Consider the following 14,615-nt stretch of genomic DNA (forward strand, 5'->3'; position numbering starts at 1 on the left):
TGTAAAGTTCTTTAAATCGTAATTTTTTACAGTCATTTTAGGGTTTTAGTTGACTACATTGTCATGGCAACAAAGTTGTAAAATTGGCTGTAACTTTACACAGAAAACGTTCTTCACACTAAAATCATGTTAACACAAATATTGTTTATGTCTTGTGTCTAACAGTTCCAAGTGCTTCACTGGAGCACAGATTTGTGCTACTTTTATTTAAGAAAAAGAGGTATAAGTCGTTATTAATTTAGATGTAATTAATATTATGCCACATATTCTCTCGAATACTTGTATTTAACCTGGAATATTCCTTTAAACAACCACTCAACCATTGACGGCAAAAGCACTTTTTCAACCTGCATCACTTATACACAATATACACTGTATATATTAGAGGTCGACCGATAGGGGATTTTGCTGATAACGATAACTAATAAAATAGAGATAACAGATTAATCGGCTGATAGTTTTAATTTTGATTTAAAGAATGTTAAAAATGTACTATACTACAATGGGCACAGACATAGAGGCTACAAGAGTCCAACATGAATAATATCCCAGATTCAGTTTATTGTTCAACCAAAATCCAAGTAATAACCAAAAAATGTAAACTCTGATGTATTATGTTAGACTTTGAACTGTAAACAAGCCCAAAACACGCAAGGGACTCTTATTTTGAAATGACAGAGACTTGGCTCAGTTAAAATGTTCTATATTTAAGTATTTACCAAATTAAGCATTTTATAGCCTATTTATTGACAAGATGAAGAGTTTCTGTATATTATATATTCTATATATTTATGTCTGTGGATGATGCAGTGTCAACATGAGATCGCATCATATCCTGCAACATCTGGACAGACCAGGGACATATGCAAAGATCCTTTTTGTGGACTTCAGTTTGACTTTCAACACCATCATCCCAGCTATCTTCCAGACTCTCTGTTCCCATGTCTATGTGACAGACAGGCAGCAGCTAGTGAGACAGGGGAAACTCACTTCCATCACATGTAAAATCAGGGGGTACCTGATGAGGATGCGTGCTCTCCCCACTACTCTTCTCTCTGTATACAAACGACTACACAGTCAAGGACCCCTCTGTCAAGCTCCTGAAGTTTGTAGATGACACTACTGTTGTCGGCCTCATCAAAGATGAGGATGTGTTTGTATACAGAAGGGAAGTTGAACTGCTGGCTTTCCTTGTATGTGTAAGCATACTTGGCAATAAAGCTGATTCTGATTTCACCAGATGAGTTTTAATGTAGAATAAGGTTTATTATTATTCACAAGATATGAAGTTAGAGTATGTATGTGCTGATAGGAAACGTTTTCATATAATCACATATTTCTTGCCATGCCCTCACTTCAATTTAGATTACTTGATTACCTAATTAAATGCATGGTATGTAACACATTATTCATTTATTTTCTTTAAACAAACGTATATAACATGTTAATTAAATTGTAATAAAGTAAGGAAGTTGAAATAATTTTTCAATATCATTGGTTTCCATCATCTTTCATGTCGACACGCCCCTTCCAATGTCACATCGGTCTACGACTCGACTCTAAAGGGCACTTTTGTTTTTAAAGGGGTACATCAACCTCGCTACAACGTTCTAGGAGGTTAGTTGGAAATACAAATAAAACCTAAAAATCACCATTAGGGACTTCCTGTGTAGGTTCCTATTAGGTTGTCACACAAAAACCTCCCTGCAACATTTTGGGAATGTTAGTTTTATGGTTACAATAAATAGAAACAAAAGAGAATGTTCCAAGAATGTTAGGAATTGGTTCCCCAAAAAATAACCAAACGGGACCAAAAATGCTAACGTTGTGTTTGCTGGGAGAAAAATATAGGCTTTAAAGCTGAAGTGTGTAATTTTTTTCAGGGTTCAAATAGTTGATTTACTTAATATAAAAACTATAAGTAAGCCAATTAAAGTTAATTTTCTCTAAAACTGTAAACACTCTGTGGAGCTATAAAAATTCCTGTGTTTGTTCCAACAATGTTACTCAACTAATGGCGTGTTAGGGCGGGACTATCTGAACGAATGCAGACGAGGGGTGCATTCAGAAAGCTGCACTGGATGGTGACTTGTGGGCAAGAACCCAGCACTACGGTGGCAGACAAAAGACATTATCGTAGTGTTTTTCCTCTGGAGTTCCCCATTGTAAGGTTGAAAGTCTGACGGCTCATGAGACGTTATACTCTGTCAACATTTGTTGGTTTGTTGGGCATCATTTTAATAAAGTAATAAACACATGAAGGAAACGATATTTAACAGATGTTATACTTTTTTTTTTTAGCCCCTTTTCTCTCCAATTTTTTGGAATGCCCAATTCCCACTACTTAGTAAGTCCTCTTGGTGACACGGTTACTAACCTCAGTCCGGGTGTAGGAGGACAAGTTGCCTCCTCTTCTGAGACAGTCAATCCATACATCTTATCCCATAGCTCGATTTGCATGACACCGCAGAGACTCACAGCATGCTTATGCTACTTTTACACAACATACCATGAGCCACATTTAGAGCAAGAACCACTAATTGCGACCATGAGGAGGTTACCCCATGTGACTCTACCCTCCCTAGCAACTGGGCCAATTTGGCTGCTTAGGAGACCTGGCTGAAGTCACTCAGCACACCCTGGATTCGAACTCATGACTCCAGGGGTGGTAGTCAGCATCAGTACTCGCTGAACTACCCAGGCCCCTACGTTATTCTTTTAACATGTCATTAGTCCTGTAAAACCTCACTGGTGTGATGATACTAATGCTGTCACTGTTGTGATAATGCCAGTAGTTCTCTCACTGGCTTCAATTGTGTTGTGACGGTTAATGACAACAGGAAGGTTGCAGCACACCTCGATTCTCGCGAAGATGCCCCATACGAACACCGAGAGTTCGTGGCTAATTCGCCACTGAGAATTTTCACATACAAATGAGCTTTGCGGCAAATTTTCCATTGTTGCCAAAGGTTTGCCGGATGTTCACCACTACCGGCGAAGAACTGCAAAATTCTAGAAAACATTTGCGGCGAATCAGATGCTCATTTGAAAATAAAGAGTGACAAATTTGTGGCTAGTTTAGATTTTTTGTGCATCCTCCTGTTCTTCCAAATTCATTCTTTCAAGGTTGCCTGGCAAGAGCGCGGCCTCCACGAGAACACAAGTCCTTCTTTGCGTTCATAGACTTGAGAAACACCAATGATTAATTTCGCTATTCCGTTAGGTGGCGCTAGAGTCGAAGACATTTTATACAACAGCTTTAAGAAACATTCTGTGAAATCTAAAATGGTTGTCAGTCCTGCATTTGATTGCTAAATACGGTTGCTTTCACCAAATACGGTTATTTACGAGCGTAACCGCATTCTATAACAGAACTGACACCCCCAAATTTTTACGACTCACAAGCGCATTTTCGGCAAACCAGCACTGAGTGAACGCAACCACTCTCAGTTAAAAATAATTCAATGATTCTTGCGATTATTTAAAATTTGACGCACGAACTTGCACTTTGATTAGACTTGTTTATTTAATAACGCTTCATCAATTGTGATAAGACTTGCTGGTGGGATGACGCTGCCCTCTTTTATATTAACATTAGTCACTATTGCTATGGTCACAGGTGTTAGAATACAGGCTTGACTTTGGTTGTTTGTTCATACAGACAGTATTCAAGCTACTAAGCTGTTGTATTGTATTGTATGAACAGGACATTTCAAGACTCACACCAAATAAATACGGTTGTGAATCCCAAACGTGTGTGAACGATGTTAATGCTATGTATGGCGTTTTGCTCAAACTATTGGCTTACGTCCATGTCAATCACAGGATTGTGGCCAATCAGCTGACTGAACCCCACCAGCGAAACGGAGCGGTCTGATTGGTTCACTGGTATCTTCGTTCAGAAGCGGTTGGTGAGTTGATGCGCTGCTCAACAGAATCGACGCTGAGAACAAACGACCATCTGTTTACTGATACATTAATCCGTCAGATTAAGCGATCAATAAATCACCTTCATTGCTTTCATAGAAACTGAAGGTAGGTAAAAATAAAAAAGACAGTGCTTTGATAATATTGGCTCTTTTCTGGAGCTTGTGTATCTGTGTTTGCTAGCAGCGCGAGCGCTGAGAGACAGAAACGACTCGACGATTTAACTTAATTTTCAGAAGCAATCAGTGTTTTTATACAATAAACACCTCCTCGTGTAGTTGATATTTATGTTATCCATGCTGCGCTATCAGGGTTGTCAAAATGTTTTAATAACACGCTGTTTTAATGTATAGCTAGCATGATGTTATATAAGCTCCGTGTTGCGTCATGTTTATTTATCCAATATATTCACACGTAACTTATTATACATTTGACTGTCTTTAATTGGGGTTATTACACTTTAAAATCATTACAGTGGTTTTGTCTTCGTGCGGTGTTTTTATATAACGTGTTAAATTTATTATGAATTAAAAAAGGGGCGGGGCAAGTGTGGGAGGGGCTGTAAACATGCACTTTAGTGTTTCTATATGAAGTGCATTTTGGGGCATATGTTATGCATAGATAAAGCACTTACTGAATGACTACATTGGGAGGGCCAGTGAACACGATGTTTAATGTGTAAAAAACAACTGTCTGAAATTCTTTTTGAACTCCCCACCTAGACAACATTTTTGGGTATTCATTATAAACAAGTCTGTTAATAGTAAATGATTGGGAGGGGCAGTGAACACAGATGGAATGCGGTCTAGGTGGGCAACTCACTAGGTTCACGGTTTGTGTACTTTTGGATCAGTCTGTATGTTTAGGCCCTCTGGCCAAGTCATTCATTTGAACATTTACTTGCTGTTTTTCAGAGAACTCCTGATCAAGACTGCATACCTGCTGAGACCTGCTAGCCTAACTTTTGCATAGATTTTTGACTTTTTAAAGGGTACTTGGGGCATTCATTGCAGACAGTTTCTCATTAGTGAAGTCACCAGCCACTGAGCATGTCAGTGGCTCTTCTTGTGCGATATGCCACACTCGGCGGTTCCCGTGTCTGCTGCAGGGCTGCTCTTGGACTGACCAGCACTCATCACGAAGACCAGAGACGGGCTCTGCACACTCCATCACCTCCCCGATCCAGCAACTCTCGCTTTGATCCGGACAGTAGTGGGCATCCGACTACCTGGGACTCTTTTGGGATTTGGGACAACCGCATTGATGAGCCTATTTTGCTACCGTCAAGTATACGCTATGGAAAGCCCATCCCCAAAGTTAGCCTGTCTAAGGTGGGATGCGCTTCTCAGATTGGCCAGCGTAAAGAAAACGAAGACCGTTACCAGCTGTCGCAGATGACGGGGAACATCATGTATTTTGCTGTGTTTGACGGGCATGGGGGGGCAGAGGCTGCTGAATTCTGTCACAGGAATATGGAAAAGTATATTAAGTAAGGATAAGACATTTAAATGAGCATTAATGGGGTTCTGTTTTATTTTCAAAAAGTATCTTTATTATTTCCAGTTACATCAAACTCACTTGCACATGACATTGCTCACGTCACGTAGTATATCCCTGTGGTGACGCAAGCAGTCTGTATACTGACATGAGACTAATTCTTGGAATTCTTTCCAGGAGTTAAGCACTATGCTTCTAAATCTATTTATATGATTATAGGCTTCAGATTTAGCACTCAACAGGCATTTATGTCCACAGAATAAGTAACTAACTGTTTGTATTACATTTGGGGAATGTTTCAGAGACATGGCCAAGAAAGAGGATAACTTGGAGTTAGTTTTAACCAAAGCATTTCTTGAGGTGGACAAAGCATTAGCAAGGCATCTTCACTTCAGTCAAGATGGTAGGTCCTATTTCATTGATTTAATCTTGAAAGCATGCATGTTATATGAATATCTTAATTTGTTGTTTTAGAGTGCAGTTCTTTTAGCTCTTTAAGTATTGCTTTGATGCTTCAGGTATACATGTACAAGAGCCAAGGGAATGTTTGTGAGCATTTTATAAAAATAAAAAATCAATGAGCTCTTACAGAGAAAACATAAGACTTGTATAATCTTTTTTTTGTGATGGTTTACAGAATTCTCTTTGGCTCTGTAAATTGCGTTCATCCCAACATACAGGTAGCACTAACTTGAATGTATATAGCATTAACGTAAGATTTTAGCAAATATGTTAGATTCACTTTGTTAAAGGAATAGTTCACCCAAAAATGAACATTCCTTCATTTTTTCACCTTCATGTCATTCCACGCATGTGACTCTCTGTCTTCTGTGGAACACAAAAGATGAATTTCTTTTTAGAAGTATTCACAAGTTTTTGTAGTGCAAATGAATAGCGAATCTGGTCTGTCAAGTACAAAAAACATGATAAAACCACAGTAAAATAATAGATATGACAATATAGCAAGTCTTCTGAAGCCATGCGATCACTTTATGTGATAAATTTAACTAAATGTAAGTAATTATTCACTATCAAATCATATAATTAACAAAGTCAAGTATGGTGACTACATCGATAACATCAAAATGAAGGCATGTCACAAGAACCAATGAGGTTTAATGTTATTATAGGGACCGTTCACCCAAAAATGAAAATTCTCTCATTTACTCACCATCACCATTTTTTTTGCAGAGCACAAACAAAAGATTTTTAGAAGAATATTTCAGCTCTATTGGTCCATTCATTGCAAGTGAATGGTGACCAGAACTTTGAAGCTCCAAAAAGCACATAAATGCAGAATAAACCACAGGAATCTTATGGATTGTTTTTAATTCATTTTTCAGAAGCAATATGATACGTGTGGATGAGAAAGATCAATATTTAAGTCCTTTTTACTATCAATCTCCACATCTTCACTTCCACATTCATTTTTTGGTTTTGGTGATTCACATTTTTGTGTATATCGCCACCTACTGGGCAGAGAGGAGAATTTATATAAAAAAAGGACTTGAATATTGATCTGTTTGTCACCCACAACTATCATATCGCTTCTGAAGACATGGATTAAACCACTGGAGTTCTATAGATCTACTTTTATGCTGCCTTTATGTGCTTTTGTGAGCTTCAAAGTTTTGGAACCTGTTGACTTGCATTGTGAGGACCTACAGAGCTGAGATATTCTTGTAAAAATCTTTGTTTGTATTCTGCAGAAGAAATAAAGTCATACACATCTGGGATGGCATGAGGGTGAGTAAATGATGAGAGAATTTTCATTTTTGGGTGAACTAACCCAAAATGAATTTGATTTGAGAGTGAATAACAACTTAATTTTCATTCTGTTATCATATAAACTCAGAAGATTTGAATATAGTGCATGAGTTGTATTGGTTACTTATACTGTGTTTATGGTGTGTTTTGTTCTTTTCAAAATTAAAAATGTACTTTTTGTGTTCCACGGAAGAAAGTCATATGGGTTAGGAGTGACATAATGGTGAGTAAATAATGACAATGTTCTTTTTTGGGTGAAGTATCCCTGTAATGTGATTTAAAGCTATTATGATAGTACAAGTAAGGTTATGGCAGGTACATCTTATTCATGTAGTGTGCGGCCCGCTAGTGTGGCCTGCTGCGTGACATGTCCAATCTTGCCCTGTGTGTTTGCGTGTTATATCTACAACAGCCGAGGACCCAGCTAACCCCCTATAAGAGCTGCAGCTCTGCGGTACCTTTATGGAGGCCGGAGGGCTAGATTGCTCCAGCGGGTCCTTGCGTGGACTTCTGGAAGGTTCCTCACCTTTCTCTCCCTTTCTCTATCTTATCCCTCTTTACTGTGCTCTGCCTTCTATGTTGGTTGCTGGAAAAATATGATTGATTAGCAATGTTCAGAGCTTGTTATCTGTGTATGAATAACATAGGCATATTTTATTTTGTACTTGGGAAATAGCTTTCAGTAATTCTGATTTAAGAAATGTCATTCACTAAAAAAAGAGATGAGCGTCTTCTAGTCCAAGCATAATGTTTTGCATATGTAGTTCAGTACCTTAGCTAATAAATAAAAACACCTTGAATAATGTTATCAGATGCTTTTAACCAAAGCAGTACATACTGCATTTTGTAGTGTGGGGCACTTTATTTATACGAAGGCCTTGGAACAGGACTAAATAGCTTCTGTGTGTGAGAGATAATTGTGCAAAATCGGTTGCAAAGCTATGCATTCTGTTGCACTCAATCAGTGCTTTCATGAGCTCTAACCATTCTGCCTTGCTCTCTGGTGTGTTACAGCCTCTCTGTTGAGTGCAGGCACCACTGCAACAGTAGCTCTGCTGAGGGACGGGATCGAGCTGGTGGTTGCCAGTGTGGGCGACAGCCGGGCCATGATGTGCCGGAAAGGCAAAGCCCTTAAACTCACTATGGACCACACACCTGAGAGAAAGGATGAAAAAGAGAGGTAGGATTATCTTGGCTTGCTGTGCTGAATCTTTTTACTGCTGGTGTGAGTACTGTTCATTTGATTCTACATTTGTTTATGTAGGATACGTAAGACTGGAGGTTTTATAACATGGAATAGTCTGGATCAACCTCATGTCAATGGCAGACTGGCTATGACACGCAGTATTGGTGATTTTGACCTCAAAAATGCAGGTGTCATTGCTGAACCAGAGACCAAGAGAATTACGGTGAGAGACAGAAACATGTAAAAAATGTATATTTATATATTTTTATAGTAGCAGCTAAATAAGGTAACTTAATTTTGTCAGATTATCACAAAATATAATATGAGTGTTTAGATGAGAGATTGATATTTGATTTAATACTCATTTTATGGGAAGGCTGTTAACATTGATTTAAGAAAACATGTTAGACATAGATTTGGGTGGGCATACTTGGGTCACTTCCTCTGTACTGTAAATAATCAGTTATGTTGATAGACGTCTGTTTGTGTTTCAGTTGCATCATGTCCATGACTCGTTCCTGGCACTCACCACTGATGGCATCAACTTCATCATGAATAGTCAGGAGATCTGTGATGTCATAAACCAATGTTATGACCCTAAAGAGGCAGCACAGCGCATATCTGAGCAGGCGAGTCCAGTAATCTAATTCCAACATTACGTCTGGTATATAATGTCGATATGCAATCGACCGCACGCAGTAGTAATGTCACGCTGCTTATATTTAATATATAATTTACCATCTATAAATGTAATTAATGTTAACAAATTATACATCTTTTCAAAGGTCTAAAGGTTCAACCTTGATATCCGATCTTTGTTTCATGATAGCAATGCTCCAGAAACAGCAATTTAGTTATTTGTGCCAAGAGTACAAATGAAAACATGCAATATCAAAACGGGACTTCTTATATTTGTTATGAAAACACGATCGCCAGATGAATCCAGTTCAACACACTTGGGTCAATTGTCCATGACAAACGTTCATTGATAAACATCCAATAGCACTTGTTGTCCATAAATCTGAGAAATATTGATATATTCTCCATTGTTTACATGAGATCTCACCTAAAAGAATTACCCTTCGTCATTGTTCTTCAACAAACTGCAATCTGAGCAGCATTCATGTTGTAAAACTGTACATTATCTTATATATTAGAGTCTCATAAACAAAATGAGCCTGTCTCAAGTCTATTTTTAAAAATGTGGCGTAGTTTTATTCATAATAGCCGAGCAGTGCCGTCAGATTTTGTGTCGTCTTGAAAGGTGGAGCCTTAATTTTACTCTGTACACCGGAAGCAATTTTACAGAGTAAAAAGCTCACAGGAACCTCTTTTTTTTTGTTAGATCATCTTCAAATTTGAAACGCAACATCTTTAGACTTGTGGCTTTGAGAACATTGTATTTCTGGACTGTCTTGGTACATTTATTATTGTTTTTTTTAGATTATAAAAATATGTTCAGCACAAAATATTTCCATTACTATAAACTTCAGCTTCTCTAACTTTAAACAATAACAACATTTATTAATTCTGAGCCCAAAGTGTCTTCTGTCAAAAGATACTACAACTGTGTCCATACTCCAAAGGGACAGTAAATACAACCGTTTAAGTTCAGGTATGTCATTTCAATGGTTTGTGCTCAAAAAGGGGGTGCGTATCAACAGGTTACATCCTGAAAAGTTGAGCCATTGCGTAAAACAAAAAATCATGATTTGCAAATATTTCATTGCTAATTAATGTTTTATGATAGTTAATGTTTTCACTAATCATCTTTAAACATCAGTTCAATACAGGTCATATAGGTTTGCAAATTAATGATTTCTGTTTCGTGCATTTCTATATTTATTTATTTTGAAATTTTACACATTGTTTCAGCTTTTTGAGGTTTTTAGGTAAAAAGCCAAAACATCAAGAACATTTCTATATTGAAAATACAGTATATAGATATGCTCAGTTCTGAAATATTTAATACGCTAAAAATGGCTCTTCCCTAGTGCAATCCACCTAAAATGCATAAAATTAGGGATGCACCGATACAAACATTTTACACACACACACACACACAAAACCTATTGGCCGATACTTATAATTTGCCACTTACCTTATTTTGTCAACAGATCACTGCTCAGGAATTATGTTTAAAATGTACAAAGAGGTACAAAATATACAATAAATCATTTCCATTGAACTTTGATTGGATCTGTAGCACAGGACAGGCCAAATTTTAAATAGAGCCACAATGAAGGATAAATAGAAGATAACAAGATAAAAATCTATATATTAAAAAAAAAACAGAATATCATAGTATGATGATTGATGTGGAAAGAAAAATATATATTTTGTACTTCTAAAACATTTTTGCACTTCTGTTTTTGCAGTTCAAAACAACAGAACTCACATTTGACATGTTTGTACTGTAAATAATAGAAAATCACAAATTCATATTATGCATATGTTCCACGGAAATGTCAACCACATCATGGAAAAATTATAAATTACCAATGGAACAAAACACACTTTTAAGTTCTATCGTGGGATAATGGAAAATGCCGTCCAGACCGCTAGAGGGCGCAGTTTGCTTACGCAATGCTGAATGAAATGCTGAAGCGCTGATTGCAGTCTATTTATAAACGTTGCCTTTCAAGCTTTTGTAATCGTGCAAGACAATATTTGCTATTTGAATCCTAACTCAATCGTGCAGCCTTGATGGATATCATACCAATGTCTCAGAAGTCAATTTTGCTGGTTTCAAAGCATTTTGGATGGTTTTACCTCATTAGTAAATGCTGCTTTCACAACTGTCACATCTGTAACAACTTTTTTCCTCATTAATGTGTGAACGAGATGTAATATTGAATTTTTATTCTGTGCACTTAGGAGTGCCAACCCTTCTACATTCTGTGGCTATAATTATTTCTGGATTGTGCATTTGAATTCAAAGAGTTTTTACAAAGTGTGATGATAATTATAAATGAAGCATTTGTTTTTTATATCTGCATTTTCATGCTTAAAACCGATTTGCTGATGGTTTTAATTTTGTCAATAATTAGCCAGTAAATATTGGCAGACGATATATCAGTGCAGCCCTACATAAGATCTTTTAGAAAATCTAGGATCCTTATCCAGTTATCACTAGGCACTGTGTATGTGGGTCATCAAGGTGTTGAATGAGAGAAGATATGATGCCGTCTTTGTGTGCTTTCAAGCAAAGCCAAGTGTGACTGAATACTTACAATATTTTGACTCTTATTGAATTCTACTCTATTGGTATTCGGGTCTTGTTGGAGTCATGCATACCAACGGACAAGGATCTGTTTTATGGTGGAAAGGAAATGCGAAGCAGTACAAGAAACTCGGAAGCTTATGAGACCGGAATGTGCGTTAAATATTTGTACACTGGTAAAGCGTAGAGCCATTTTTTGTGGGTTAGAGTACTTCACTACAAAAATGCACATCCCTAGTAATCACGAAAGACTGGAAAAGTAATTGAAATTCATGGGTCAAGAGGTGTGGGATGCCTGGAGGGTCCTTGCTTTCTTTTGTTTGGTTCCATATTGTTTCATGATTGAAATGTATTAAACATGATGTTAAAAACTCTTATGTCCCTCTCAGGTTCTTCAATATGGAGCTGAGGACAACAGCACGATCATTGTGGTGCCCTTTGGTGCCTGGGGCAAATACAAGAGCTCTGATGTGAGCTTCTCCTTCAGCCGCAGTTTCGTCTCCAGTGGTCGTTGGGCCTAAATAAAAATAAGGAAGATTGACGGTTTAAGTCATAGAAGTGACAAGAGTGTGAGCTGATCAATGTGCAATATTCTCTTAATCCATATGTTGAGGAACGCCTCAAAAAGACCATTCAACCAACATTTTGGAAAAACACAAAGCTTGCTAACTTGGACTCGTCAGAATGATACTGAGCGGTCTGTTTTGTCTAGAAAAGCAAAACAAACATTGCAATAATTTCTAAGACATTGCTGGAATTATTGCTTCCCACTATTTATTCCAAATCTGTTTCAGTGTATAGCTTTTTCCGGTTTCCTCAGTTCTGGTTTTGTTTTCACGTTTACAAATACAAAATGACTGAGGATGTGAATGTAACATTGGTACTGTAGAATAGTTTGCCTTATCCCTTATAGTGAAATCAACACCCTTATGTTATTTTTTTATAACAGGAATTTTAAGCACTTTCAGATTTCAGGAGGTTCCATCGTAATTGTTGTCGCTGTCTCAGTAGTTTGGCCAGTGGACTACAGGCTATGTATTTCCTATGCACATTTGCCCATATCCACTCAGTAGACGACTGTATATACTGAAGTATGTACTCTTGCGTAAGCACACGTTTATATATGGGTGTCTCCTGTTTTAGTGTGAATATTAATTAAGCTTTAATGCTACACTTGCAGTTTATGGGAATATTTTTACTAAATGGAATTTGCCACACAACTTAAGGTCCACTTCGCAAATGAATCTGTGATTTTTCTGTGCCTTTTCCATAAAAGTCAGTTCTTATTTGATATGCACAATGTTCTTCAATTGTATAGTATGAAGTGTGCTGTCAATCACAATGCATAGAGCAAAGTACAGATGCTTGTTTTATGTTATTTATATAATATAGATGGACATTTAAATGTATGATATATACAACTGTATAGATGTTATATTTAAAAAAAAAAAAATTATTGTCTCGGCGCTAAAGAAGAGAAGTGTTCTGTTTGAAATGTGACATTCTGCTTAAGCCTAGACATTTCTATAGAAAAGGCTTCGGTCATAATCTCTGATGTCGTGTGATTTATTTTATTTTTTATTTCTAGAGCCATACACGTGACCTCAGAATAACAGCATCTATGTTCATGTCTGCATTAACAGTTCATATTATGATGCTTCTGTTACTTGACATATTAATTTCTACATCAGCCTAATGTGAAGAGGAATTCGTTTGAGCATTTCTGCTCATTTTAAGCTTTTAACTGAGTTTGTATTCCTTTAAAACAATACGGGGTCTTCCTGTTCAATAGCACATGCAGAGGATGTACCAGTGGTTTCTCTACTTGTATATTGCTCTTAAGTCTATATTCTATTCGGTGTTATGATAACTGCATGGAGACCTAGAACTTGTTTTCATCAATCTGTAAAACAATTATTTCCTGTTCTATACGTGGACCTAATTTTGCTTTATTGGTGTGCAGTTTAAAAAGATTGTAAAGTCAATACACATTTGAATAAAGTTTCACCAGAAACATCTCCGTTACTAAAACACAAGTGATTTTTACCCAAGAATGCAGCCATACAAATTTTGACCTATAATCATACACAGTATTGGGGTTGTTTAGTGTCATCTGAATGGAGTAAAAATGTTTATCTAAGGATTACAATTATTGATAAATGACAATTTATGGTTTTATTTACACGCATGGCGAATGAAAAACATTTTAAGTATGGCCTTAGTTAAGAAAATACCATATATATATATAAATAAACAATATCACACAAGCAAGAGTGCTATATGGCTTACATCAGCACTGCTGTGATTTGTTCTGTTGCTTGTATACAACAGTTCAATGAACAGGTACATTTGAAAAAAATTTAAAAAACAGTGCGGTCATAAAAATTTGTGCATGGAACTACTTTCTTACGTGCAGATCAGAATCTGCCATTGCTGGTTCAAAACAAATGATGCGTCCAAGTCTCCGTTAGTCATTCAAAAAGTTCGCCATTTCGAACAAGTTATTGGACGGATGTGTGTGTGTGAGAGAGAGATGGAGCATGTGCGATCACCTTTTGCCACACCCTAGCAGAGATGCTGTCAGCTTTCTGAAGATCAGCTTTCTCAGTGGAAAAGTAGCCATCCAAGCGGGGGTATGGTTCACGGTAGTCAGTGCGCAGTGCGAGTCTTTCACTATAGAAACAACAATGTCCTCCAAAATGGCATTCATCCTAATTCATAAATCCCTAACCATGAGTGTTGTCCATTTAACTACACAAACATGACCGTATATTTGGTTCTACAACAAACCTATTGGAGATGTGTGCCCAAAATTAAAATGATTGTTTTTTATGAACTTCACAGCATGTCAAAATACAATATATGGATTCTTGGTTTTTGTGCAGCTATCCTAAATAACTAATGGCATGTTATTACCTCTTCATAAGTTGTGCTCTCATCTAGATAAGCAGTCCTATGGCCCAACCCTGCCTGCATATGGACCATATGCTCCAGCTCATTTGGAGTTTTTTCACA

The 14,615-nt window shown here is 37.1% G+C and overlaps 1 protein-coding gene across 1 annotated transcript; it reads left to right on the forward strand.

The window, feature by feature from the left end:
- Positions 1–3,895: 3,895 nt before the first annotated feature.
- Positions 3,896–13,620, forward strand: LOC127644183 (protein phosphatase 1K, mitochondrial-like). Its single transcript, XM_052127240.1, has 7 exons — positions 3,896–4,035; positions 4,842–5,416; positions 5,727–5,827; positions 8,206–8,371; positions 8,456–8,600; positions 8,872–9,006; positions 11,990–13,620. Exons 2-7 carry the CDS (start codon positions 4,977–4,979, stop codon positions 12,119–12,121), a joined length of 1,119 nt encoding a protein of 372 aa, XP_051983200.1. The 5' UTR covers positions 3,896–4,035; positions 4,842–4,976; the 3' UTR covers positions 12,122–13,620.
- Positions 13,621–14,615: the final 995 nt, after the last annotated feature.

This window comes from Xyrauchen texanus, chromosome 5 (genome assembly GCF_025860055.1).
Source record: "Xyrauchen texanus isolate HMW12.3.18 chromosome 5, RBS_HiC_50CHRs, whole genome shotgun sequence".
NCBI classification, from domain to species: Eukaryota; Metazoa; Chordata; class Actinopteri; order Cypriniformes; family Catostomidae; genus Xyrauchen; species Xyrauchen texanus.